This window comes from Ovis canadensis, chromosome 1 (assembly GCF_042477335.2).
Source record: "Ovis canadensis isolate MfBH-ARS-UI-01 breed Bighorn chromosome 1, ARS-UI_OviCan_v2, whole genome shotgun sequence".
Classification (NCBI taxonomy): domain Eukaryota; kingdom Metazoa; phylum Chordata; class Mammalia; order Artiodactyla; family Bovidae; genus Ovis; species Ovis canadensis.
The window spans coordinates 280,962,310-280,986,173 of NC_091245.1; the positions used below are offsets into that span (position 1 = coordinate 280,962,310).

Sequence of the window (23,864 nt, forward strand, 5' to 3'; positions counted from 1 at the left end):
CTGTGTGCCTGAATCTGTCCAGAACACTGTCATGTCGGTGTGTGATAGACCCCGTTAGTGAGAGGCTTTTCCGTGGCGTGCACTCTACGCTTGCACACCTCAGTCTGGACCTGCCCTGTTTCCACTGCTCAATAGCTGCACATGGCTGGCTGCTGCCGTGTTGAACAGCTAGTTGTATATTGTAGCTATGAGTTTCGCATGTTTATTTTCCCCATTTTACTCTCTTCTCCTTAAGAGAGACTTTCTTCATCCTTTAATCTGAGTTATATTCAGACTTGCAGTATGTCGGTATTGTGATATTTTTGGGAAAGGCTACCATCTCTATGGTTAATACCAATGGAAGAATAATTTCCAGAATAGGGAGACAGCTGTACTCTTTTCCTACGTACTGGACAGATCATCCCCTGGATATTATTATGCCTGGTCTTGGGATCCGTGCTTTAGAAGTGTGTTGCTACACAGGAGCCAGCCTTGAAAGATAGGAGTGGCTTGAGATAGGGTCTCCCAGTCCTGCATGCGAGGCAGGACTGAAGCCTCGATGAGGCTGGACCTGGGACCTGGGAGGCAGGGTGGACGTGGGTGATTTTCAAGGGCTTGGGGAGTTGTTAAGAGCAGGGAAGAATCACTGTTACTCTAGGAGCAGAACTGAGGTCAATAGGTAGAAAGAACAAGGGGTCAGATCACAGATCTGATTAGAAATTAGAAAGGACTTCCCAACCACAACAGTGGCTGAAGACGAACTGGCCCAAGGACTCAGCGAGCACCCTAAGCTGGGGGTTTTCCAGCAGCCGACCTCCCCGAGGTGGATGGCAGAAGCCTAGCTTCACATGGGGAAGAATGAGACCAAGTGACTTCCCGAGACCCTTCTCCCCTGCGGTGCTGTACTTCCATGATGTCATACCTGTGAGCCTCTTTGAGCTCTTTAGGAAAATGTCGTCGAATTCTAAAATATTGATGTAACGGCATTCATGTCTGGGCTCACTTTCATTTTTCTGTGAGACTCTCAGACCATCCCTTTAAATCTGTACATTTTCTTTAAGCTTTGTCCATTACCAAAACACATGCTTACTTTTTTTTTCATGTTTCAATCGTTAAGTTACTCCACATTGCTCACTGTTTTCGCCGCTGTTGTTCAGTTGCTGAGTCACGTCCAGCTCTTCACGACCCCATGGACTGCCACATGCCAGGCTTCCCTGTCCCTCACCATCTCCCAGAGCTGCCCAGATTCATGTCCATCAAATCGGTGATCCTGTCCAACCATCTCATCCTCTGTCACTGTTCTTAGTTGGTTCACAGTGCCTCTGGCTCACTCAGAGCTCCGGGCTCCTCAGACTTTGCTGGGCAAGGTCTGAAAAGCCCAAGCTGAAGGTCCTTTGTGCGTGATGGTCCAGCTGTTTAGAAGGATTGCTGATTGTTGTATATAGGAAGCACTTGGGTTAGTTTATATTCTAGAAAAGGTTAGCCCTTCTCATTTACATTGCTCTTCTGATCTCAGATTCTCAAATACTCCAAGCATAAGCAGAAATTCATGATCAGTATTTACTCCACACACCTCTTTATTAATATTCAGCTTGTAACCTCTAGGTGTGAATGAGTAGCTTGTAGCTTTGGTATGTTCTTTTCTAAGAGCCGGAAACTTGTGTTTTCAAGTGATGATTGTATCTTGATCCAAGGATTTTGAATTTTTTGACTCATTTTCAAAGTTCAGAAACTCAAGAACCCTAACCCAAGGTGTTGGTATTACACTGTTAATACATACTCCTAAAGTTGCCAGTATTTCTTGGTGAAAATGTGGGACTTTCTTTTGTCCAGAACCTAATATATTTGTCTGCATTCTGACTTGCCCTTAGGGCTATGGAACACACCTGATGAACCACTTGAAGGAATACCACATAAAACACGACATCCTGAACTTCCTCACCTACGCAGATGAATATGCAATTGGATATTTCAAGAAGCAGGTGGGCTTTTTGGCTGTGTAAACCTGCTCTGTCCTTCCTTTTCCTGATGTGCACACAAGTAGCTTTCATGCAAAGAAGTCCTCCCCCCAGCCGTGTCTTCTCCTTATAAGGAGAGGTAAACCAGAGGTAAGCTTCAGCCTGGATTAGAGGGTGTGACCAGCACACTGTCAGTACGAAGTGAATGTCTGAGTGAATGAAGGGGTGTCATCTGTGAGTGGAGTGCACTGTTGCACCCTAACAGTCTAAAACGGGGTCTCCCCAGGCTGAGGAGAGAGTCACGTTGGGGGACTGGAGTTCGCCTTGAATGAGAGAAATAGATTTAATCTCTGGAAGGCAGTGTGCGTTTCTGATGGCGGAGAGGAGGTTCTGATGCTACAGAGGGCTCCCGACACTCCTGTTCAGTCAGCACGTGGGCGGCCGGGCGCCTGGCCGCATCTTTGTTCTTTTCCACCAGAAGCTTCGTCTCAGCTCTCTGATGCTTCTGTTTGTTTGCCCTTGTGGCTTGGTGTGTGGGACCCTCCTTCCCTGACCAGGTGTGAAGCCCTGCAGTGGGAGAGTGGTGTCTGAACCCCTGGGCCACCAGCGAAGTCCCTGCTACGTGCTTTTTAGTAGTGCTTTATAATTCTAGATTCCTAAATGTTCTCCGTTTACTTTTTTGATGACAAAAGTAATGTATAGTTATTATAGAAATATAATAACTGGAAAATGAAATTGGAAAATGAAATAGAACTGCAAAAGAAAAACTGCATATGATTCCACCACCCAGAGAAATTTACTGTTAATGTTTTGACAGATACCCTTCTGATGTTTTTTCTCTGTTTGTATGTATATAAACAGAAAGTTGGCTCATACTATATACAGTTTAATTAATTGCCTTTTTTCCTTAATATAGTCTGATTTTTAAATAATGACTTTTGATGGTCCTCTGAATTGTAGAAATGGAAACTAATTTCTCAAAGCAGCCCCACATTTAGGGGACATTTATGTTTTTTGTGAATAACTGTCCACGTGTGAGTGTGGGCTTCCAGACATAGCTAATGTTTTGTTGCGCACTGTAACGAATAATAACAAATAAGGTGACAGTTTCTGCTCTTGTCAGCAGTAAGTAAAGGGGCTCAGCAAAGGAGTTGATTGGAACAGTTTCTTCACCCCTTTCCTAGGTCACAGATTTCTCCTGTCTGCATCCATTTGATTATCTGAGGTGTGGCCTGTTTCTCCTTGTTTATTGACCCTTTGTATTTCTTTTTTTCAAGTGCCACTTCATTGTATTTTGCCTCTTTTTTCTATTAAAATATTTATTTTTCTGTTGATTTCTGAGAATTCATATATAAGGATATGAGAGTAGTAACCTTTTATTTTATGATTTTTCTCCCCTACTTGTCTGTTTTAGCATTACTTATGGCCTTTTTTCAATGTACAGAATTTTAGATTTTATTACATAAAATTTGTTAACCTCTTTGAAAAATATAAGTCCTTATACATATGACTGAAGCGCTTTCCCTCCAATGTCAGATAATTAGCCTTTCTACTTTGTTCTCATTCTTTGGGACGCCTTGGTGGCTTTTCTAGTGGAACTCGCTAGAGGGGACGCTGGCTTTAAACACTGGGGCTTGAGCGCCAGCTTTCCCAGGCTGTGACTACATTGCAGGGATAGTAAACTCAGTCAGGATGGTTTTTAGAAAAAGATTAGGAATTTTTCACTAACTTGCCGCTGGCTGTGCTGCCCGTCGCTGCGCGGGCTTCTCTCAGCTGCCACGAGCGGGTGCCCGCGGCCCCGGCTCCGGCTCCGGGGCATCTGCGCTGTTTGCGGGGCGCAGGCCCCGGAGCGCACGGTCCTGGAGCGCGTGCGCAGTGGGACCTTCCTGGACCAGGGCGCAAACCTGTGTGTCTGTGCCGCTGAGCCAGCAGGGAAGCCCTCGGCCTTGCTTTTTCTGCCCCCAAAGAATTTATTTTTAATGAAGGAAGATTGCTTCGCCTCCCTGTGCTGGCCTCCGCCACATCGCATGGATCGGCGCAGGCTCGCGTTGGCTCCTCCCTCCTCGCCTGCCTCCCACCGCCCACCCCTCCCCGCTGCTCTGGGGAGGTCCGGGTTCCGGAGTCACACAGGAAACCCTCGCTGGTTATTATTCTACACGCGGTGGTGTATGTCTCTCTCCGTTCTTTTCTCGGCGACTTGTCTGCACCTGTGGTCCTCTCTCAGGCTGATGGCAACGAGTGCTGGGAAAATAAGTTTTTACTGAAAGAGGAGGCAGGAAACTGCAGCCCCAACTAATTTTCTGCAAAAACTTGAAACATCTTTAAGGAAAATTGTTATAAATAACATGACTATGTTCCCTGTGTCACCGTATTATTATAGGTTAAGCATAGAAATGAATATGTTGCGAAGCATTAACTGCAGACCTGAAGCAGCCACGTCTGTGATGGTCTGGAAGCCTTTTGCCTGTTAAGTGTTTCATTTCTTCAAATCAAGGTTGTTCTTGCTATATTTTTGGACAAATTTTGCTTTCAAAATAGGGTTCACTGTTGGCTGATTTCCAGAATATCCTAGAGGCCCCCTCTCTTCTTTGGGAGAAAGTGTGCAGTTTAATGCTAAATTAAATCTTATTTTTACTTAATAGCCATTTATGTTAATGAATTTTTAATATTGTGTTTTACTAGGATTATTATTATTTTATGTTGGATTGCTTCCTATTTGCACAGTTTGATTTTTGAGGAACTTCTTAGAGGAGTTTCATGCTAATCCTCTAGGATAGTTGGGAAGGAGCTTGGACCTCTGCCTGCACCAAGCCAGGCTTTGCATGTAGTTCGCACTCAGACGGGGTGTTTGATGCTCAGGGCCTTTTTAAATGAAGTTATTGGTTTTGCAGGGTTTCTCCAAAGAAATTAAAATCCCTAAAAGCAAATATGTTGGCTACATCAAGGATTATGAAGGCGCCACTTTAATGGGATGTGAGCTGAATCCACGGATCCCGTACACGGAGTTCTCTGTCATCATTAAGAAGCAGAAGGAGGTGAGCCTGCGGCCAACTCGGGCTCCTCCTGCGCAGGTCGGGCGCCTTGGAGAGAAGTGCGCACCCCTGGGCTCTGTGTGGGCGCGTCTGATGGACACCAGGGCCTCAGTTCGCTCTGGTTTGTGTGGGTTTCTTCTTTGAAGGTATCCTTTACCTCCTGTCTAAATTATCACTTTGAAGCGGGGGTCAATACCTATCAAATTGGTGTAGAATGCAAAGCTTGTAAAATACAGTGGTTTTACCTTCAAGGCCTCTTACATGCTGGCCCCACGCCTTCTTCCCAGACTTGGCTCTTTATTCCCTTTTCTAAACTGCAGGCTGTCGCTGACGCGCTGACCCTTTTACGTGGTGTCTTCATCCTTCACCCACTTCCTCTCCCAGTTCACGCGCACACACACTCACGCGTGCACACACACTCACACGCGCACACACTCACACGTGCACACACAGTCACACGCGCACACACACTCACGCGTACACACACGCGTGCACACACACTCACACGTGCACACACAGTCACACCTGCACACACACTCACACTTCTGCCTGTGTCCCATTCCTCTTTGAACTTCTCCAGCACTAGTTTGATACACTCATTTGAACTTCAGTTACTCATCTTCTTCCATATTTATCTTAGTGAGTATTCACCTCTCTTTTCCATTGCAAGTTCTGAGAGTGTATGCTTCCAGATATTAAGTGATTTGTGATCTGGAGAGAATTTTTTTTTTGGCCACACCACACAGCTTGCAGTCTTGGCTCCCTGACCAGGGGATGAACCCATGGCCCCTGCAGGGGATGTACCAAGTCTTTACCACGGGACCCCAGGGAAGCCCCAGGTGATTTGGCCTCTGATACTGGGGTCAGGTCTTTTGTGCGTATGAACTAAAAGAGAAGGGGTAAAGGGGAAGGTTGATGGATTTTATTATGTAGCAAGTTTTACCTTTCTGTAAGACAGGAAAAAGAAACATAAAAAGCATAATTAGGGCAGTGCAACACAGGCCATTCATTAAATGAATAAACTTTACATATTAAACCCAGGGCCACCCTCCTGGTCCCCTAGTTCTTGAGTTCAGAAACTGGGACATCGGACCCAACGTCAGTCCCGCTTTGTACCTGTCCTGTCAGCTTGCTTCGGTCGAGTCCGAGTCTCTGCGACAATGTGCACTGCAGCCCCCAGGCTCCTCCGACCGCGGGTTCTCCAGGCAAGAGCCCTGGAGTGGGCTGCCAGGCCCTCTTCCAGGGGATCTGCCCAGCTTGCATCTCCTGGGGAGACCTCACAGGGGTGGGACTCGCACCTGCTGTGTCTCCCGCAGTGTGGGTGGACACTTTACCCCTCAGCCGCCTGGGAAGCCCCAGCCCCACGTTATGCTTCTGTTATTCAGCCAAAGGTGCTTTTCTCTAGTGAGTAAGGAAGAGACATCGGCCTCAGCCTGTCTTTGTTTTCTGGTTTCTGCTCCTGTGCCTCCATCCCAGTTCTTAGTTCCTTGGCGATGTCTCTGACATCGCAGAGATAGAGCCGCTTTCTCAGGGTGTGTCCTAAGAACAGGTGCTCAGTGAATGCCTCCCTTTTAGTTAAAGTAGCTCAGACTTTTCCGTACATGTCCCACGGAAGTGAGCTAAAGGCTTTTTATTAAACTAGAAAATAGAAGCAACCTCTGTTGTTGGGCAGAGGTTCCAGCGTGAGTCGGAGTTCCCAGCAGGCTGCTGGGAGCTGGCGCCCGGCTCCCTGCGCCCCGACTGTGGAGGCCGGAACGGGACCCCATGGGGTCCGCAGACTCTGAGTCCCAGACCCCTGGGCAGGGGCCGTCTGTCTGGGCTGCTTCAAATCCCGTGGAGCCCAGCGTTGGAGAAGACAGGGCCCCACTTCCCCTCCGTCCCCTTGGGTCCCCCACCTCGGCTTGCAGTGTCTCCAACAGGCACCCCCGAATGCAGCTGTTCACCACCTCCTTTTAAAAGAGCTCGGAAGTCTCTTCAGTGAGGTTCTTGGATTTACCTGGTAACCTCTACAGAATTCAGGTGACTGTGACTTGTGTTCAGTCCAGCTCTGGAGGGCCCTGAGGAGGCAGGGATGGACGGTGCTCAGGAGCAGATGGGCAGATGGGTCTTCCCCCCCGGGGCACAGGCACAGAGGCCGCATGGTTGCAGTGAGCGGGGTGCAGAGGGGGACCAGGACTGCAGCTGGGGGGTGAGCCGGAGTCCTGCAGGAAGAGGCCCCCGGCCCGGAGCGCCTGGAGCCTGAGGCGTGCGCGTGATGAGAGCCTCTGAGAAAGGGTGGCCGGGCGGAAGCCGGCAGGACGGAGCGCGGCGCGTGTGTGGGGCTGGGGGAGGGTTGGCTTTAAGCTCGGTTCACGCGTGAGGCTGTGACCCGGGGCTTGGAGGAGCCACAGAGTGAAGAAGAGCAGCGGGCCTTTTGTAGGAAGACATCCCGCGACTCGGTGAGCTATAAAAGTGGGCGATGCGCCCCCTGGTTCTCTGTTTGGGAAGATGAAAAATGACAGAAATGGGATGAAAGATGGATTTGAGGAGAGGGAGATGAAGGCATGGTGATGGAGAGCTGAAGAGAGTTTCTAGGGAGGCGAAGACGAGAGGCTGGAATGGGGTTGAAAGGTCTGTTTTCTCTAAAGTGATCTCAGGGTTAGAGAGGTCGGGTAGCGCCCCGCTCCCCCATTACCAGTCGCCTCAAGGTGCTCGTGAGGTGGCGGAAGCCCCCGTGCGCTATCACATCTGCGAGCACCCTTGGTGAAGAGCAAAAAACATTTCAAGCTGTGTTTGAAATTAAGTTTTCTGAAGGCCTTCATTTAAGAAATTGCCGTTGTGGTGCTTTGAAAAAAATTTTAACTGAATTATAGTTGATTGACAATGTTGGTGTTAGTTTCAGGTGTACAGCAAAGTGAGTGACATATACATGTATTTGTTTTAGGTTTTTTCCCATATAAGGTATTAGAAAATACTGAGTAGAGCTCCCTCTGCTATGCGGTAGGTCCTTGCTGCCTGTCTGCTTTCTCTATAGCAGTGTGCATCTGTTAATCCCAAAGTCTCAGTTTATTCCTCCCCTCCTCTCCTTCAGAAATCATAAGTTTGTTTTCTGTCTGTGAGTCTGTTTCTGTTCTGTAAATAAGCTCACTCGTGTCGGCGTTTTTAGGCTCCGCACATGAACGGTCGCGTGTGGCGTCTCTCTCTCTGCCTTAACTCCGGTCAGTGTGGCGCTCTCTGGCCCTTCCATGCTGTTGCAGCAGCATTATTTCATTCTCTATCATGGCTGAGTAACATTCCACCGTATGCACGTTTCCAGAAAGTCTTCTATTTTTTGGTGGGATCTTAGTTGGAAGTGTGGAGTCTTAGCCACTGGCCCACCGGGGAAGGCCCGAGGAGTCTTTTTAAAAAGACCTGGAGTACACCTCACGCAGAGCGTCCATTCAGCTCTGCCTGTCCACAGAGGCAGCCAGCAGCCGTGTGTGGCCACGGGGTGCTAGCTGCACGCCAGTCGAAGCTGAGGCATTCTGCAAGTGTAGACGCATTCGGATTTTGAGGACCTAGTGTGAATAAAAGCATGTAGAATATCTCATATTTTTTTCTCTTGATTATATGCTACAGTGATAGTATTTTAGCTATATTAGCTTAAATAAAAATATATTGTTAAAATCAATTTCTTCTATTTCTTTTTACTTTTTTTTTTTAAGTAGCTCCTGAAAACTTAAATTACGTGAGTGGTTTACATGATACTGGACAACCCTGAGCAGATTCACCAGCAGTCTGTCTTGCCGCTTCTGTCCATTCTGTGACGTCCAGTGTCTAACTGTTAAGATTGTGTATTCCTGCTGTAGTATTTACCAGTCTTCCATTCGAGATCAGGAAGTTAGGAAACTGGATTTTTCGCTAATGCGATTAATGACTGCTACTGTCGCAGTGTTTTCCAAATTCAGCGCTGATACAGGCAGTCTCAAGGTGGTGGTTCTGAGTTTGCTGTTGCTCGCTCGCTCTCTGGCTGCTCTCTGTAGCGTGCAGGGTCTTAGTTCTCTGACCAGGGATCGAACCTGTGCCCCTGCATTGGGGGCATGGGGTCCTAACTACTGGGCCACTGGGCCCTTTCCTTCTTTGCAGGGAGAGCTGTAACATCAGAACATTGGGCTTCCCTAGGGTCTCAGATGGTACAGAATCCAGCTGCAGTGCAGGAGACCTGGGTGTGATTCCTGGGTCGGGAAGCTCCCCTGGAGAAGGCAGTTATTTTGTAAGACAAACAGACTCCTCTCAAAATTCCCTGAGTAGTTCTGGCAGCCCCTGTCCTGACTGCTTTGCCTTTTTGGATGTGAGCATCGTAGGTTGGGGCTCACACCTTGAAACACGTGAGCATCAGGAAGTCTGTCCTCCTGGGCTCTGAGGACTTGGTGAGTCTGCCTGCCCCTCAGGTTGCAAGGGGGCAGCACCCGGTCCCGAGACGTCCGGGGATGCTGCCGGTGCCGGGGCTGCAGGGCTTATCTCCTCGCTGTGGCCGAGGCTCGCAGGGGAGGGCCGAGATAACTGGCCCTTAGGCTAAAGAGGGCAGTGGGCTCTTGGGCAGTGAGGTCTCTTAATACTGGCTTTTCTTTCCAGTGGCAGGAACAGCATTCAAAGACGCCTCTGTCAGTGGCACCAAGTGTGCATGGCCTCGTAGAATGTTCTCGTGTCTCACCGTTTGATAGCATCCACCCTTCAGTTTCCTGCAGCCTTAATTTCGTTGGGGAAACAACTTTTTAGATCGACTGACTTAAGCTGGAGCCACAAACTTCGGTCACTAAACGTAGTTTCTTCTTGTGCTTTGCAGATCATTAAAAAGCTGATAGAAAGAAAACAAGCCCAGATTCGGAAAGTCTACCCGGGACTTTCCTGTTTTAAAGATGGAGTTCGGCAGATCCCGATAGAAAGCATTCCTGGAATTCGTATGTATTGATCTTCTAAAGGCAGAAGCTTTTGGTCGTGCCCCGACACCCCAGAAGTAGCTCCGCCGGAGCGCAGTGGTTCGGGAGGCTGCTTGCCCGCCGGCTCTAGTTGGGATGCTTCGGTTGCAGTGCTTTCCTTTGCGTCTGCTCTGCTTTCCCCGGGCAGGCAGACCTCGCAGAGCCGGCGCCATCTCCGGCTTTAGCTGTTAACGCGCATCTCTTTGGGAGCCTGTTGTTTGTGGCACAGTGTCGGCCACTCCCACAGGTGACCTTGGAGGCAGGGAATTCTGCTCATAGGGTGGGAAGTTGAGTCTCAGGCTGGCTCAGCTCTGTAGCCGCGAGCGGCTCGTGGCCAGTGACCGAGGGAGCGGCGGCCCTGCCTCCTCCAGGCGGCTTCCCGTCCACGTCCTTCTCCGCGGCCCGGGACAGCCCGGGGCGCGGAGAAGGGCGCTGCCGGAGCTTGGCGCCCCCGACTTTGAAACCAGGGTACCGGACCACGTAATGCTGGTTTCCGGTTCCCTGTTTTAGAGTGGTTTTCTAAGGGTTCTTCTCTGTGAGTATGTTAGAAGTGGATATTGGGTTAAAATAGGTGTTTTTGTCGATCAGAAGCTATAAATATTGGCACTTTCATTCAGTTCAAATCCAGGATCTGCTAGTGTATTGAAGATTTAATAAACCAAACTAAAATTCTGCAGAAGAAAGTAAGACATTATTTGAGCAAGATAGATGTCTTCGCTACGAAGTATACCCTACTGCGGATCTTCCTTTCTTTGCTAGACCTGGAAATTGTACTTCTGTGTATTATCCTTATTAACGGCATAATAGCTACCCTGTCACTGAATATGTACGTGTGCCAAACATTCTTCTGTTTGGGGTTTTTTTTTTTTTTTTAAATTTTTTACACATACATCAGCTAATCTCAAAAGGAATCAGCTCAGTTCTGGAGTTCTGTCTTATACATTGATAAACAGAGGCAAAGGCTGACTAACTTATGGAGGGTAGCTTAGCTTAAGGAGAGAGGAAGAAATCAAATCTGTTGGACTCCAGGCTGTGTCTTCTTTCTGCTGCCTGAGACCATCTTGGTTACAAGCAGGTTCTGTGCCAAATAAAACAGAGAGCAGGACAGAGTTTGTTCCAACCTAAAATAACAGCTTAACTCTTTCACATGGTGATTAGCAGAAAATGTGACTTAGAGTTTTAAAAATATATGTGCCCACAGGACCAGACATGCTTGTTTATTATGCTTTCCTCTGAAAGGTTGGAGTTCCTGCTTTAAAAAATACTAGCAGATGGAGCAAGGCCAGTCTTGGGAATGTTTTATATATTCAAGTGTGTAAGGAAGTAAAGAATTAATCGCAGTTAATTTCAGTCTGTTTTCAGAAGTAGCCTTTTATTGAGTCATGGCTGTAAGTTATTGCATTTTTGATAAGTATTAACTGTGTTATTCTCTTGACTGAAAGCAGTTCTCATTCAGTGTTTAATTTTGTTGGTATGTGTAGGAGAGACAGGCTGGAAGCCGAGTGGAAGAGAGAAAAGGTAAGTGTGATGGGCCGGAGGATACTGACGGAAGTGCTTCTATCTCCCCTCCCAGCAACTTAGAGCAAACAGGGACGCTGGTCGTAGTCACCACAGCACTTGCTGGGTTTCACTTGTCATAAACATGCTGAAGTAGCTCCACCCTTAGGTTTCTGCACAGGTGAGCTGGATAGGAGTCGCCTGGCGAGGGGGCAGGGTGCTAACCCTTGCTGCTTCTGTGTGCCCTTTCCTTTCAAGTAAAGAGGCCAGAGACCCCGACCAGCTGTACAGCACGCTCAGGAGCATCCTGCAGCAGGTGAAGGTGCGTGTTCGCTTTTCCTCCACTTCGCGCACATATTTTGAAGTGATTTCCCGCATGGAATTTCCGTATTAGATACCTTACTTTTTTCTTTACCCAAGAGCCATCAAAGCGCTTGGCCCTTCATGGAACCCGTGAAGAGAACAGAAGCTCCGGGATATTATGAAGTTATAAGGTTCCCCATGGGTAATGCCATTAACATTTTCTAAGTATAGACTCAAGCTCTGGACGGCGGTGTGGGGGACAGCGGGCGGCCAAGGGTGTGCTTCTCTGTCATAGGGCAGCGTGCGTGTGCCCAGCAGTGGAGGGTTAGGAGTGTCAGAGCAGGGAGCGGGCACCGGGGCGGGCAGGGGCTCAGAGCAGGGAGCGGGGAGCAGAGCGGGCAGGGGTCAGAGCAGGGAGCGGGCACCGGGGTGGGCAGGGGCTCAGAGCAGGGAGATGGCACCGGGGCGGGCAGGGGCTCAGAGCAGGGAGAGGGGAGCAGGGCGGGCAGGGGTCAGAGCAGGGAGCGGGCACCGGGGTGGGCAGGGGCTCAGAGCAGGGAGCGGGCACTGGGGCGGGCAGGGGCTCAGAGCAGGGAGCGGGGAGCAGGGCAGGCAGGGGTCAGAGCAGGGAGCGGGCACCGGGGCGGGCAGGGGCTCAGAGCAGGGAGCGGGCACTGGGGCGGGCAGGGGCTCAGAGCAGGGAGAGGGGAGCAGGGCGGGCAGGGGCTCAGAGCAGGGAGTGGGCACCGGGGCGGGCAGGGGCTCAGAGCAGGGAGAGGGGAGCAGGGTGGGCAGGGGCTCAGAGCAGGGAGCGGGCACCGGGGTGGGCAAGGGCTCAGAGCAGGGAGCAGGCACCGGGGTGGGCAGGGGCTCAGAGCAGGGAGTGGGCACCGGGGCGGGCAGGGGCTCAGAGCAGGGAGAGGGGAGCAGGGCGGGCAGGGGCTCAGAGCAGGGAGCAGGGCGGGCAGGGGCTCAGAGCAGGGAGAGGGGAGCAGGGCGGGCAGGGGCTCAGAGCAGGGAGTGGGCACCGGGGCGGGCAGGGGCTCAGAGCAGGGAGAGGGGAGCAGGGTGGGCAGGGGCTCAGAGCAGGGAGCGGGCACCGGGTGGCTGTGTTCTTAGAGGCAACTCTGCTGTCCTGGCAAGGCTGCTCCGTCAGTGTGAGCTCAGATGGCACCAGAAACTGCTGTTAGAACACAACCTTGCTTATAACCTGATGGGCTGCAAGTGGAAAAGGATCAGCTTGTCCCCTTGTAGCTTTGAGAGCCTGAGAGGTTTGGAAGGTAAACAGGAGAAGCTCACTGAAGCCGCTGGCCCGCTGTCCTTGTAGACAGCCGTGGCAGTTCCCGCTGCGTTGGCCCTCCCAGGCACTCGATGGAGACTGGGAGGCTCACTAGTTGGACTCCTGTGTCCCACACCGGAAACAAACAGAAGATGCCTGTAGAAGTGTAGACCCGTGGGATTCCTGCCGAGTCTGCGCCAGCCTAAAATGAACGATCAATGGAACCAGTTGAGAATCCCCAAATTAAACGAGTGTGGCATTGTGCAGACTGAAGACCACTAGCTGGATTTCTGTTTTTCCAGTTAGTTGTGGGGCCATCTTTTGGGAGAGAGCCTGCATCTTCTGCCCCTCTTCTCCCTGCGGTCTCCTGGTGCTGAGAGGATGTTAAGTGAAAGGAGAGGGAGCGGGGCCCCTCGGCTCCCTGTAGCAGTCCTTTGCGGATGCTTCTCTGCCCTCAGTCACCTCAGGAGTGTCTCCATCGTGCAGCGGGGGCTCCAGTGGTCTAAAGGCTTTGCAGTGAACACACATGCTTGCTGTTCTCTTTCCCTTTTGTCTTGGCCTTGTTTCCGTGGATTTCAGTCTGAAAGTCCGAGTGAGGGTGGGAGAGTGAATTCTAGATGGAAGGCTGACCGGGGCATTGGTAATTCCCGTGATGTGGAAAGGGCTTCCCAGCTGGCACTTGTGGTGGAGAACCCACCCGCCAGGTGGTGCTGGTGGTAAAGAACCCACCCGCCGGTGCAGGAGACAAGAGACAGGGTGGATCCTGGGTCTTGGAAGACCGTCTGGAGGAGGGCCCAGCCACCCGCTCCAGCGTGTGCCTGGAGAATCCATGGACGGAGGAGCCTGGGAGCTGCAGTCCACGGGGTCGCAGAGAGTGGGACGCACGATGTGAGAGAGATGCTGGAACCCTCTAAGCCCGTGTCCAGACCTCAGTGGCCTTTGTAGCCTTGTCCCTGGGGCTGCCCCAGGCCCTCCTGAGAACCGGCCCAGGAGGTTCCTGCTCCCAGTCCTCAGCCCTGTCCACTGATTGGTACCGCTGGTGTGCGATCACCTTCTGTGACCCGGGCCATTTGGTCAACTGAAAGATTCTAAGAAGGTCAGAGGAAGGAAGATGCTCTCTGTCAGTTTAGAGGAGAAACAAAATGGAGAAGGAAGCACGCCGTGTTGGCTGTCCCTATTCAGAAAGGTCCAGACACTTTCGCGACTGTCCTTCTGCCGTCCCCAACTGTTCTTTCGTCCTCTTCCAAAGAACAGTTTGAAAGGTTTAGGCTAAGCTTCTTTGTGTCAAGTTTCATTCCCCACCCCCGCTCTCCACTTGTTTTTGCTAGCACCTGTCTTCCTTCTAAACATTGTAACATGTTCTCAGCCACTAGTAGCGTGCATTTAGGTGGAAGGAAGGGTAAGCCTCCAGTCTCCCCCAGGAAGGTGGTGGCTCTTCATTAAACGAGAACACGTCCTCTCCTGCTCACTCACTCCTCTCCTGCTCATTCGCACTTGGGAGACGGTTCCTGGGGGGGGGGTCTGCTGAGCCTTCACACACTTTTCAATTTTTGTCTCCCTCCAAACTGTTTGAGAAGAAAGTGGAAAGTTGAACTCACACATGTGATGACTTATTTCTAACCGAGGTAGGCTTCGATCATCAAAAGAAAAAGACAGGCTTTAATCAAAGGAGGTGGGGGAGCAGGTATTTCCAGTGTCTCCTTTCGAGTTTCCAGTTTCTGCCCCTTTGGGATGTTGCACATAAATTTATTTATCTTATTAAATGATGATCCCAGTGTATTTAATTTTAATTGTCTTCCCCTCTGGAAAATTTGATAATAGAGTGGGAATTTGGGTCGTTGGTAGTCAAAAGCATTTCTTGAGTGGTTTTGACTCATGCTTAATTTATACATATATTTTTTCATGCTTAGTTTATGCAGTTTTTCTCATATTCTTTTTCATTTTGGTTTATTACAAGATATTGAATATAATTCCCTGTGCAACACAGAAGAGCCTTGTTGTTTATCTGTTTTATATGCAGTAGTGTATATCTGCTAATCCAGTTTAATAGTTGATGTGATTTTAATGATAGAAACAGGCTAACAGACAACTAGGGACCTGTAAACAGGCAAATGCCAGCGTCTTCTAATCTGCATGGAACTCTTCAGATTGGTTCTGAGAGTGAGAATAAAGAAGCCCCATTATATTCTTACAAGTTTAGATGAAGCACTGTTTTCTTTTGTAAAGTAATATTATTTAAAGCAAGTAGATATATTGGATAAATATTCTTTTCACAATTGTCTTGCAAGGTTCACATGCTTCAGAAAATGTTTGATGAAGTAAACTCTGTCACCCCTATCTTGTCAGTGGGGCATGAAGCGAAATGCACCTGAGACATTTTACATGCAGGCCACCGGCGCGCTTGCAGGCGCGTCTGTGATGCTTCCCGACTTTAGTTCTGTCTCTGAAACACCAAAACAGCCGGGAGCTTAGAGGAACAGACTCACCCTGACTGCTTAAGCGATGAGTGTCCAGCCGCTGCACTGCATGTAGGCAGGGCCTCTTCTCTGTGCTTTTGAGTGAGTAGCTCGCAGTACTTAGTTTCTCGTACTTGTCACTGCTAATCTACTTAGCTTCCTTGCACTGAATAGGGATCGCACCAGATGACTACGAATGGTCCTTCCGTGTTAAAACACTGATTTTGCACAGGATACTCTCACAAAAGAAAGGACACAAGCCTCAAGAACTGTTTTCCTTGATCACGTGAATCTCTCTCAGACAAACCGTTGAGGTGGTGGAGATGTGGGCAGACTGGTGATACATTTCTTTCCCAGTCTCACTTGTCAGCGAGTGTTTGAAAGGAGTCAAAAATTGCTGATATTTTTTTTCCTGTGTAGATCTGAAAACCATGAGTGAGCGCCTCAAGAATAGGTACTACGTGTCTAAGAAGCTGTTCATGGCAGACTTGCAGCGAGTCTTTACTAATTGCAAGGAGTACAACCCCCCTGAAAGCGAGTACTACAGGTGCGCCAATGTCCTGGAGAAATTCTTCTTCAGTAAGATCAAGGAAGCTGGGCTAATTGACAAGTGACACTTCTTTCCTCTGCTTCTTAGAAACTCACCAAACAGTGTGCCTAAAGCATGGTTTAGTTTTACAAAGAGTTGGACGTAATGTATTGAAGATACTTGTAACAATTAGCACTTTTGAAAAACAAAAAACCTCTTAGCTTTTCAGATATGTATTTAAATTGAAGTCATAGAGCATTTCTATTTTACGGAATAGATTCTAGTCTATTTACTACTATCAATGTCAGTTTCCTACGGCATGTCCATTAGCTGAGTGTTCAGTGCTAGACGATCAGGGGGTTCCTCACAACTTGTATATGAGGACATTGCACACAGTACCAAGATCTGGGGGAATGCAGAAAATTTTGAGACCGTGAATGTTTCCTTTTTTTGCTAATGGAATGTGAGAGTTTACTTTTATTTTATTCTGAAGGACTTTAAAGGAAGGGATACGTGATAAAAAGCCCATAGAAGGTGAAGCGTGATGTGTGAAGGCTCATGGTGGACTTTATATACATATTTTTAAACACTCATCTAGACGAGGTGCTTTGAGCAGTTCTGAAAATGCGGTTCCAGAGAAGCAGCTCCTTTGGTTTCTAAAGAAGAAATTCTAAATAATGCAGACTTTTTTATAAGCATCTGGGTTTTTGATAATTCTGTCTACCTGCAACAAACTTGTGAGTGCATGACCACTATCTTAATAATTATTTTCTCTACACGAGTCTGTAATACTATATTTGACTTTGCTTATGCAGGCCATAAGTTCTAAAAGGCAATTTCTTGGGCCACAAAGGCACCCATTTGAAAACACTTGAGATTGAATTAACATGCTTTAATTTAAAAAGATGTATAATCTATATCATGGATCAAATTTAGTGAATCCTTCACTTTTTTTTACAAATAAAGATTTTTTTCCCCCCTTTTCTACAATACACTCAGCCCAACTGATAATGTATTTATGGACACTTGTCCTTTGGCGTCTCCAGACTATATTCATTTTGGAGATGAATTCAGTTACCGCCAAGACCTTCTGTCAGTATTTCAATGCCTGCTTTGGTACAGGGCAATAATATCCCACTAAAATCCATCATACAGCCTTGTTAACCTGTCTTGGGATGCCGGCTTCATGCTGGGATCTATTTCCTAATCAGCACTACACTGAGAAGTGGGACATCGCAACCCCAGCTCTGGGGGAACCAACTCATACAAAGCAACCAGTGGCCATCTTGATGGTCTCGACACTAACTTTTATGATACAAATTTATAAACTGATTTTTGTAAAAGGACTAGGTTTTAAAGGTGTCTCTAACTCAGTGTTTTCTATCAGCATAAACTAATCGAATGATCATTTGATAGACATTGGACACAGTTGCCAGCGAATCTGCGTGAAGGGGAAAGCCTGCAGATGGCCATGCAGTTGGAAGGACGGTTTCAATGTGTAAGGGACACTCAGAATGCTCACAGCTGAGAAATGCCTCAACTTTTTAAAGAGACCACCTTGAGTGGCGTCTAGATTGCTAATGAAGAATGATACAGTTTGGATCAAGTATCTCGGACTGGTTTTAAACAAGTGCTTTGTCCTGGATCTGCTGAAGCACCTGGCCAGCTTGGTATCCTGTGAAACGTTTGTTATTTTCTGGGTAGACATTCTTATAGAGTATTGTCTTTAAAATCAGATTGTCTCTTCTATATTGAAAGCATTTCTATGTTTTCTAATTTAAAAATTAATATTTTCTTATAGATATTGTGCAATAAAGCTGAAGTAGGATGTGTGGTTTTTGCAAATGCTTTAACAGCGGATAAAATTTTACATTTGTAAAATTAATATATTGTATTGGTACCAAATAGTTTTAAATTATATTTTAAAAAGCTCTGTCTGCTGGTATGTTTTCTTCTGATGGATTTGTGTTTAACGGGGCAGATGTATGACCTGGTTGATGACTGACGCCATCCTTCGTGCTTAGGATGTAAGTATTTGGAGGGAGGCGTTCAGAATTGTTGCATTTGTAGAAGTTTCATAAAAATTCACAGCCCATTACTGGGAGCTTTTCAAGAGGAGAGACACTGTGTCTCTTGAGTAATCCACGGCATCTTGCTGGTTGTCACTTACCAAAAAAGAAAAATCCAGCTAAAGAAGTGGTCTTGGTTTTAGAAGCAGCCACCTCATGGCCCAGTTTTTCCTGCTTTGCATCTGTGAGATAGATGAATCAGGAGACACCCCTTCCCCCAAAAAAATACAACTGATTTTTAGACATCTCCGATACATTTCTAATGTTATTCACAGTGCTGAAAAAACTATATCCTCCTGGGGTGTGAGTATCCACCACAGAGCATCATTCTTCCTTTCTGAATTCTGAGCCAGCTCAGCAGTCGAAGGAATGAGGCAGGCAACGGCCAGAATGTCTTTATTAGAACTAGAACGCGTATCGGAGAGGGTGACTTCCGCATCTGCAGGAGATGGGCTAATACTGAACCTCGGGCCGTGGCTGACTCACCAGCGGCTCCGCTCCCCGTCCTGTCCCCCTCGGGGCAGGGCCTTTCCCCTTGAGCCCTGTGCTTGGCCCAGGCAGCGATGCCCTCCACAGCAGGCCCGCTCTGAGGACGCACAGGAGAGGAAGGAGCGGCCAGCCCAGGCCAGGCCCTCGTCTACGCGCGTCTGAGGGGAGCTGCTCCTGGAGGGGAAGGCGTGGGGTGCATGTGCAGCCGATGGCGTCCTCCTGGGGGCAGTGGGCACGTGCAAGGTGACTGCCTCCCTCGCACTGCAGCCCGCAGTCCGCAGTCTTCGTAAGTGTTGTTTTGATGGTCCAACTCCAGTGTAGTCGTGATAAAAGAAAGCATTGTGGTTTTCTTGTTACCTGGAAGTAAAAGTTGTAGTTATGGAACCTAAGAAGTAGAAACGGGGTCAGACTGAGGTACCGTGGCCAGCTTAGTCATGTGTCGCCCCCCTAAGCTGGCGTTCCTCAGACCAACCCTCACGGTTTTGTGTAAGAGGCGCTAGAGCAGCACAAGGGAGGGCTACTGGCCGCAGCCCTCGGCCTGTGCTGTGTTCTGAGCTGCTCTGCTCTGGCCCTGGCCTTACTTTTCTTAACAAAGTAGAAAACCCGCAGAGAAGACCAAAGCCACTCTGGAATCTCAAAGGGCATGATGGCCGCACGTTTGCAATTCAGTCACTCAGTCATGTTTGACTCTGCGACCCCATGAACTGCAGCACACCAGGCCTCCTTGTCCATCACCAACTCCTGGAGTTTACTCAAATTCATGTCCATCGAGTCGGTGATGCCATCCAAACATCTCATCCTCTGTTGTCCCCTTCAACTCCTGCCCTCAATCTTTCCCAGCATCAGGGTCTTTTCCAGTGAGTCAGCTGTTAACATCAGCTTGCCAAAGTATTGGCGTTTCAGCTTCAGCGTCAGTCCTTCCAATGAATATTCAGAACTGATTTCCTTTAGGATGGACTGGTTGGATTGCAGTCCAACGGACTCTCGAGAGTCTTCTCCAACACCACAGTTCAAAAGCATCAAATTAAGGTAACTTTTTTCTTTATCATCATGAAATATATGTTTAGATTTGTTGACTGTTCGTTTATCCCTGGCAGGAAAAGAGGGATGTGTTGGCAGAGGTGGAAGCTGGGGTGGGAGGAGGGCAGCAGGGAGGGAGAGCGGTGCCTTTCCCTGAGTCTCCAGGCTGTTAGTGACGCTTTCCCCTCTGGGTGCATCAGCGCTGTTGGTAGCAGATGGAGGCCGAAAGGGAAAAATAGGGTCAGTAATGGTCCGGTTTGGGAAAGAGAGAAACATGAAGCTAGAAAAACAAGAAACAGAAAGCAAAGTGGAAGAAGGCTTTCAGGGGCTCTTAAGACGTTTCAACAAAGTAAACAGGACTTTGGGGGTGCGAGAACACCTGTAAATATAAGTTTTCAGACGTGATTCATGTATTCAGGCCTTGGTTTCTTTGTGGTAGAATCTTTTTTGTTTTTTTCTTAAAAAGAATAAGGAAGCTAATGATGTCAAAGCTGGAGATGTTCTTTGGGTTTATTTTAAAAAGCAATATAATTCCAAAAAAGCATAGAAAAGCCAGAAAAGCACAAGCCAGCCTTCCTCCCCCCTCCTGTTACGGGGAAGTCTGGCACCACCTGGGCAGAATTAGCTTAAAACAAGAGAAGCAACACAGGTTCTTTGTGTAATTTTCTGAGCTGAACTGAAGGTTACTAGTTTTTGTTTGTCTAAGTTTGAGGGTTTTCTTGAGCGATCCCCTGGAGAATGTCGGGCTAAAGGGCCTTCTTGGTGCACGTGCTCATCAACATTCTGCACGCCTGCCCCCTTGGCTCCTGGGTGCTCCCTAAAGTTCACTGATCTCTCTGCTTTGCTCTGCGAACCTCACATTTTTGACAGTAAAAGATGGATACCTAGTTTGCACTTTAAAATGTCTAAGAACAGAGAATCTGCCTTTTTGTACAATTGGGCTGTCCAACAATAGACACAGGGAAAGGTGATAAAGTCGTTAGGTTGATGCTGGCTATTTTGAAGAGTTGAGTAGAACACGCTCTTGGTTCATGCAGTCTGTGATCAAGCTCCCATCGAGTCTTTGCCCCTCAGAGCGCTGTTCAGCCATTGCAGCAGCACTGTTTCTCCTCAACACACCCCCGATGCCGTGTCCAGCCGCTCAGCCACAGTCCACCCTTTGCTACCCTGTGGACTGTAGCCCACCAGGCTCCTCTGTCCATGGGGTTCTCCAGGAAAGAATATGGAGTGGGTTGCCCTGCCCTCCTCCAGGGGATCTTCCCGACCCAGGGATCTAACCCAGGTCTCCCACGTTGCAGGTGGGTTCTTTACCATCTGAGCCACCAGGGAAGCCTGTATGCATTTTCGGTCCAAGTACAGCTGGTGGGCAGCTGAGGTGCAGTGCTGTGTTGTGCAAAGTGATCCAGTCACACACACACACACATTCTGTCTTTATATTCTTTTCCACTGTGATTCTCACGGGACAGCGAATACTGCTCCCTGTTCTGTTAAGCAGGACTCTGTTATCTGTTCTTGCTTTTTAGAAAAACACCTATTTATTTGGCTGTGCTGGGTCTTCGTTTGGGCAGGTGGGGTCTTCACTTTCTGCTGCAGCCCGAGGGATCTTCAGTTGTGACTTGCAGACTCTTGGTTGCCACCTGTGGTGTCTAGCTCCCTGGCCAGGGGTTGAACCTGGGCCCGCTGCACTGGGCGTGTGGAGTCTTGGCTGCTGAGCCGCCAGGGGCATCCCACGTCCATTCTGTGTGGAAGCGCTCGCCTCGCTCGCCTCCGGCTCCTCCATCCCTCCGCTCGCCCTGGGCCGTCACGAGGCTGTTCTCCGCGTCTGTGGCTCTGTTTCATGGGAAGGTTCATCTGCGTCATGTCCTCATATAGATGGTGTCATGCGGTGTTTGTCCCTCTCTGAGTTGCTTCTCTAGTTCCATCCTCGTTGCTACAAACGGCATTATTTCATTCTTTTTATGGCTGAGTAATATTCCATCTGTATATACACAGACGCATGGAGAAGGAAATGGCAACCCACTCCAGTATCTTGCCTGGGAAATCCCATGGACGGGGTGGCCAGAGAGTCGGCAATAACACACACACACTACATCTTGTCCATGCATCCATCAGGGGCCTTGATTGCTGCTGCCATGTCTTGGCTGTTGTAAATATGCTGCGGTGAACATTGGGCTGGATTACCTTTCTGAACTCAGCTTTGTCTGGACGCATGTCCAGGAGCAGGATTGCAGGAGGTGGCTCTAGTTTTAGTTTTCAGAGGGCCCTCCCTACTGCTCACCACAGCGGCTGCCCCGATTCGCATTGCCACCAGCAGTGTGGGAGGCCCCCTTTTCCCGTACCCTCTGCCGCATTTGTGATTTGTAGGCTTGGATGGTGGCCATTGTGGATGGTGCCGCACCGTAGTCTCGATCTGCATCTCCCTAGTAGTGAGCAGTGTTGAATGGCTCTTCATGTGCCTGTTGGCTACCTGTCTCCTTTGGAGAAATGTCTGTTTAGGTCTTCAGGAGTTTTTTGATTGGGTTGTTTTGCTGTTGAGTTATATGATCTGTTTGTGTATTTTGGAAACTAAAGCTTTGGAGGTCACAAATGTTTGCAAATATTTTCTCCTGTTCCACAGGCTGTCTTTTTCCCCTGGGCATATATACATAGTTTCTCCCAATACATTTTTGATCCCCTCTCCCCCCTCTCGAATCTCTATTGTGTGTAGGGTGGCACATGATCCCGTGAGCCTATTTTCCCTAATCTCACTTTGTCTGCTGGCCTGGCTGGCTGACTCCACTGTCGTCTTCCAGAGCGCGGACTCAGCCTGCCTGCAGCACCTGCAGCCCAGCTTTTTATCTTAGCGAATGTTTCCTGAGTTTTCATGGCTCCTGTTTCTAGTTCTTATCATCATCCCCGTTTCTGTCAATGGCTTTTCTTAATCTCTTTAGTGTTTTTATTATCTCCTTTTTGAACTCTATATATCTAGACTGAAGACGTCTTTTTTGTTGTCCTTTCAGTTTTCTTGGTCTTATAACGGGATGGTTCCCTTGCTCTGTGAAAGTGAAGTCGCTCAGTCGTGTCCGACTCTTTGCGACCCCATGGACTGTAGCCCACCAGGCTCCTCCGGCCACAGGATTTTCCAGGCAAGAGGACTGGAGTGGGGTGCCACTGCCTTCGCCCTTGCTTTGTGAGTTTAGGAGAAAAAAATCACCTTCTGTGTCTTCAACGGCTGTTTTTGTGGGACTGCCCCTTGTAGGGTTAAGTTTTCTGGGGTGAGGGCCGGTGAGTGTGGACGCCTGCTGCTCTGCCCCCGGTGGGTGCTGGCCTGTGGGCGTGGCGGCTGGGGCCTGCCCCGGAGCCCGCGCCCGGTGGGCATGCCTGCAGTGCCTGGAAGGGTGCCCGTGGCTGAGAGCAGCAGGAAGAACACGGCTTCTGGGGCCCAGCGGGTTGTGTGCACCGCCTCCCGTGCTCCCCCCAGGCCTGGGCCTCAGCCCTCAGCCTCCCCCGACACGCAGACGCACGACTCCGGCTGGGGGTGCGGGGCTGCCCCCGAGGCGGGTGAGCCCCCCGGTTGCTGGGGGGTTGCGGGCCTCTGTCCACCTGCGAGAGCGGCTCTCCCGCCCAGGGGCACTGAAGCACCGCTCCGTCCTGGCCGACTTCCCTGCCAGTGTGGGGCCTTTCCAGACTTTTCTCACGCCCTACCCAGTTACATGGAGACTTTTCTCGCCCTTTCAGGAGCCTGAAGTCCTCTGCTAGGGGCTCCGGGGGATTCCCGTCAGCACTGTCCCACGTGGGATGTGTTTTTGATGTATTTGTGGAAGGATGTGAGCTCTACGTGCCATCGTGATTGTCCACCCCAATATCTTTCTAACATAAAAAACAAGTATAATTAACAATGCAGATTATACACAGATTTTAGGTGTTCTTTGTGTCCTTTTAATTTTTAAAACTTTTACTTTTCGCTGTTTGGGTCTTTGTTGCAGCCGATGGCTTCTCTCAAGTTACCGCCGTGGCGTCCAGAGTGCACAGGCTCAGTGGTGGCAGCACGTGGCCTCAGTTGCCCCTGGATTCATACAAGTAATTTTCTTTCCTGGGAAGCACTTACCAAGCACTGACTAGGTGTCAGGCACTCTTCTTAGCATTTTACTTAAGCATATTAAGTCACTGAATCCTGGCAACAGTTTAATAAAAACACTGAGATACAGAGGAGGTTTGCTAAAGAAGTCACAGCTGGGATTCTTGATCCAGAGTCAGGATTATTAAACTCAGAGCAGCACCAGCCACGTCTACAGCTAAAGAGTGACCGTCTCGTGCGTTGCACGAAGTGTCTAAAG

The 23,864-nt window shown here is 48.9% G+C and overlaps 1 protein-coding gene and 1 long non-coding RNA gene across 11 annotated transcripts in view; both read left to right on the forward strand.

The window, feature by feature from the left end:
* Positions 1-17,903, forward strand: part of KAT2B (lysine acetyltransferase 2B) — a 109,250-nt gene extending 91,347 nt beyond the window's left edge. For 2 of the 10 annotated variants that reach the window (XM_069582553.1, XM_069582560.1), the window contains exons 12-19: positions 1,851-1,961; positions 4,829-4,972; positions 9,774-9,888; positions 11,388-11,424; positions 11,662-11,725; positions 11,824-11,908; positions 15,862-15,988; positions 17,387-17,903. In XM_069582553.1, the coding sequence (XP_069438654.1) occupies positions 1,851-1,961; positions 4,829-4,972; positions 9,774-9,888; positions 11,388-11,424; positions 11,662-11,725; positions 11,824-11,908; positions 15,862-15,988; positions 17,387-17,498 (795 nt within the window). In that variant the 3' untranslated portion in view covers positions 17,499-17,903. Of the gene's footprint in view, positions 1-1,850; positions 1,962-4,828; positions 4,973-9,773; positions 9,889-11,387; positions 11,425-11,661; positions 11,726-11,823; positions 11,909-13,033 lie in introns of all 10 variants that reach the window. The other 8 variants (XR_011255502.1, XM_069582518.1, XR_011255508.1 and 5 more) reach the window with 8 other exon arrangements.
* Positions 17,904-21,545: 3,642 nt separating this feature from the next.
* LOC138436675 (uncharacterized) lies at positions 21,546-23,443 on the forward strand. The gene is made up of 2 exons (XR_011255522.1): positions 21,546-22,717; positions 23,266-23,443. It is a non-coding gene; the product is annotated as an uncharacterized lncRNA (long non-coding RNA).
* Positions 23,444-23,864: the final 421 nt, after the last annotated feature.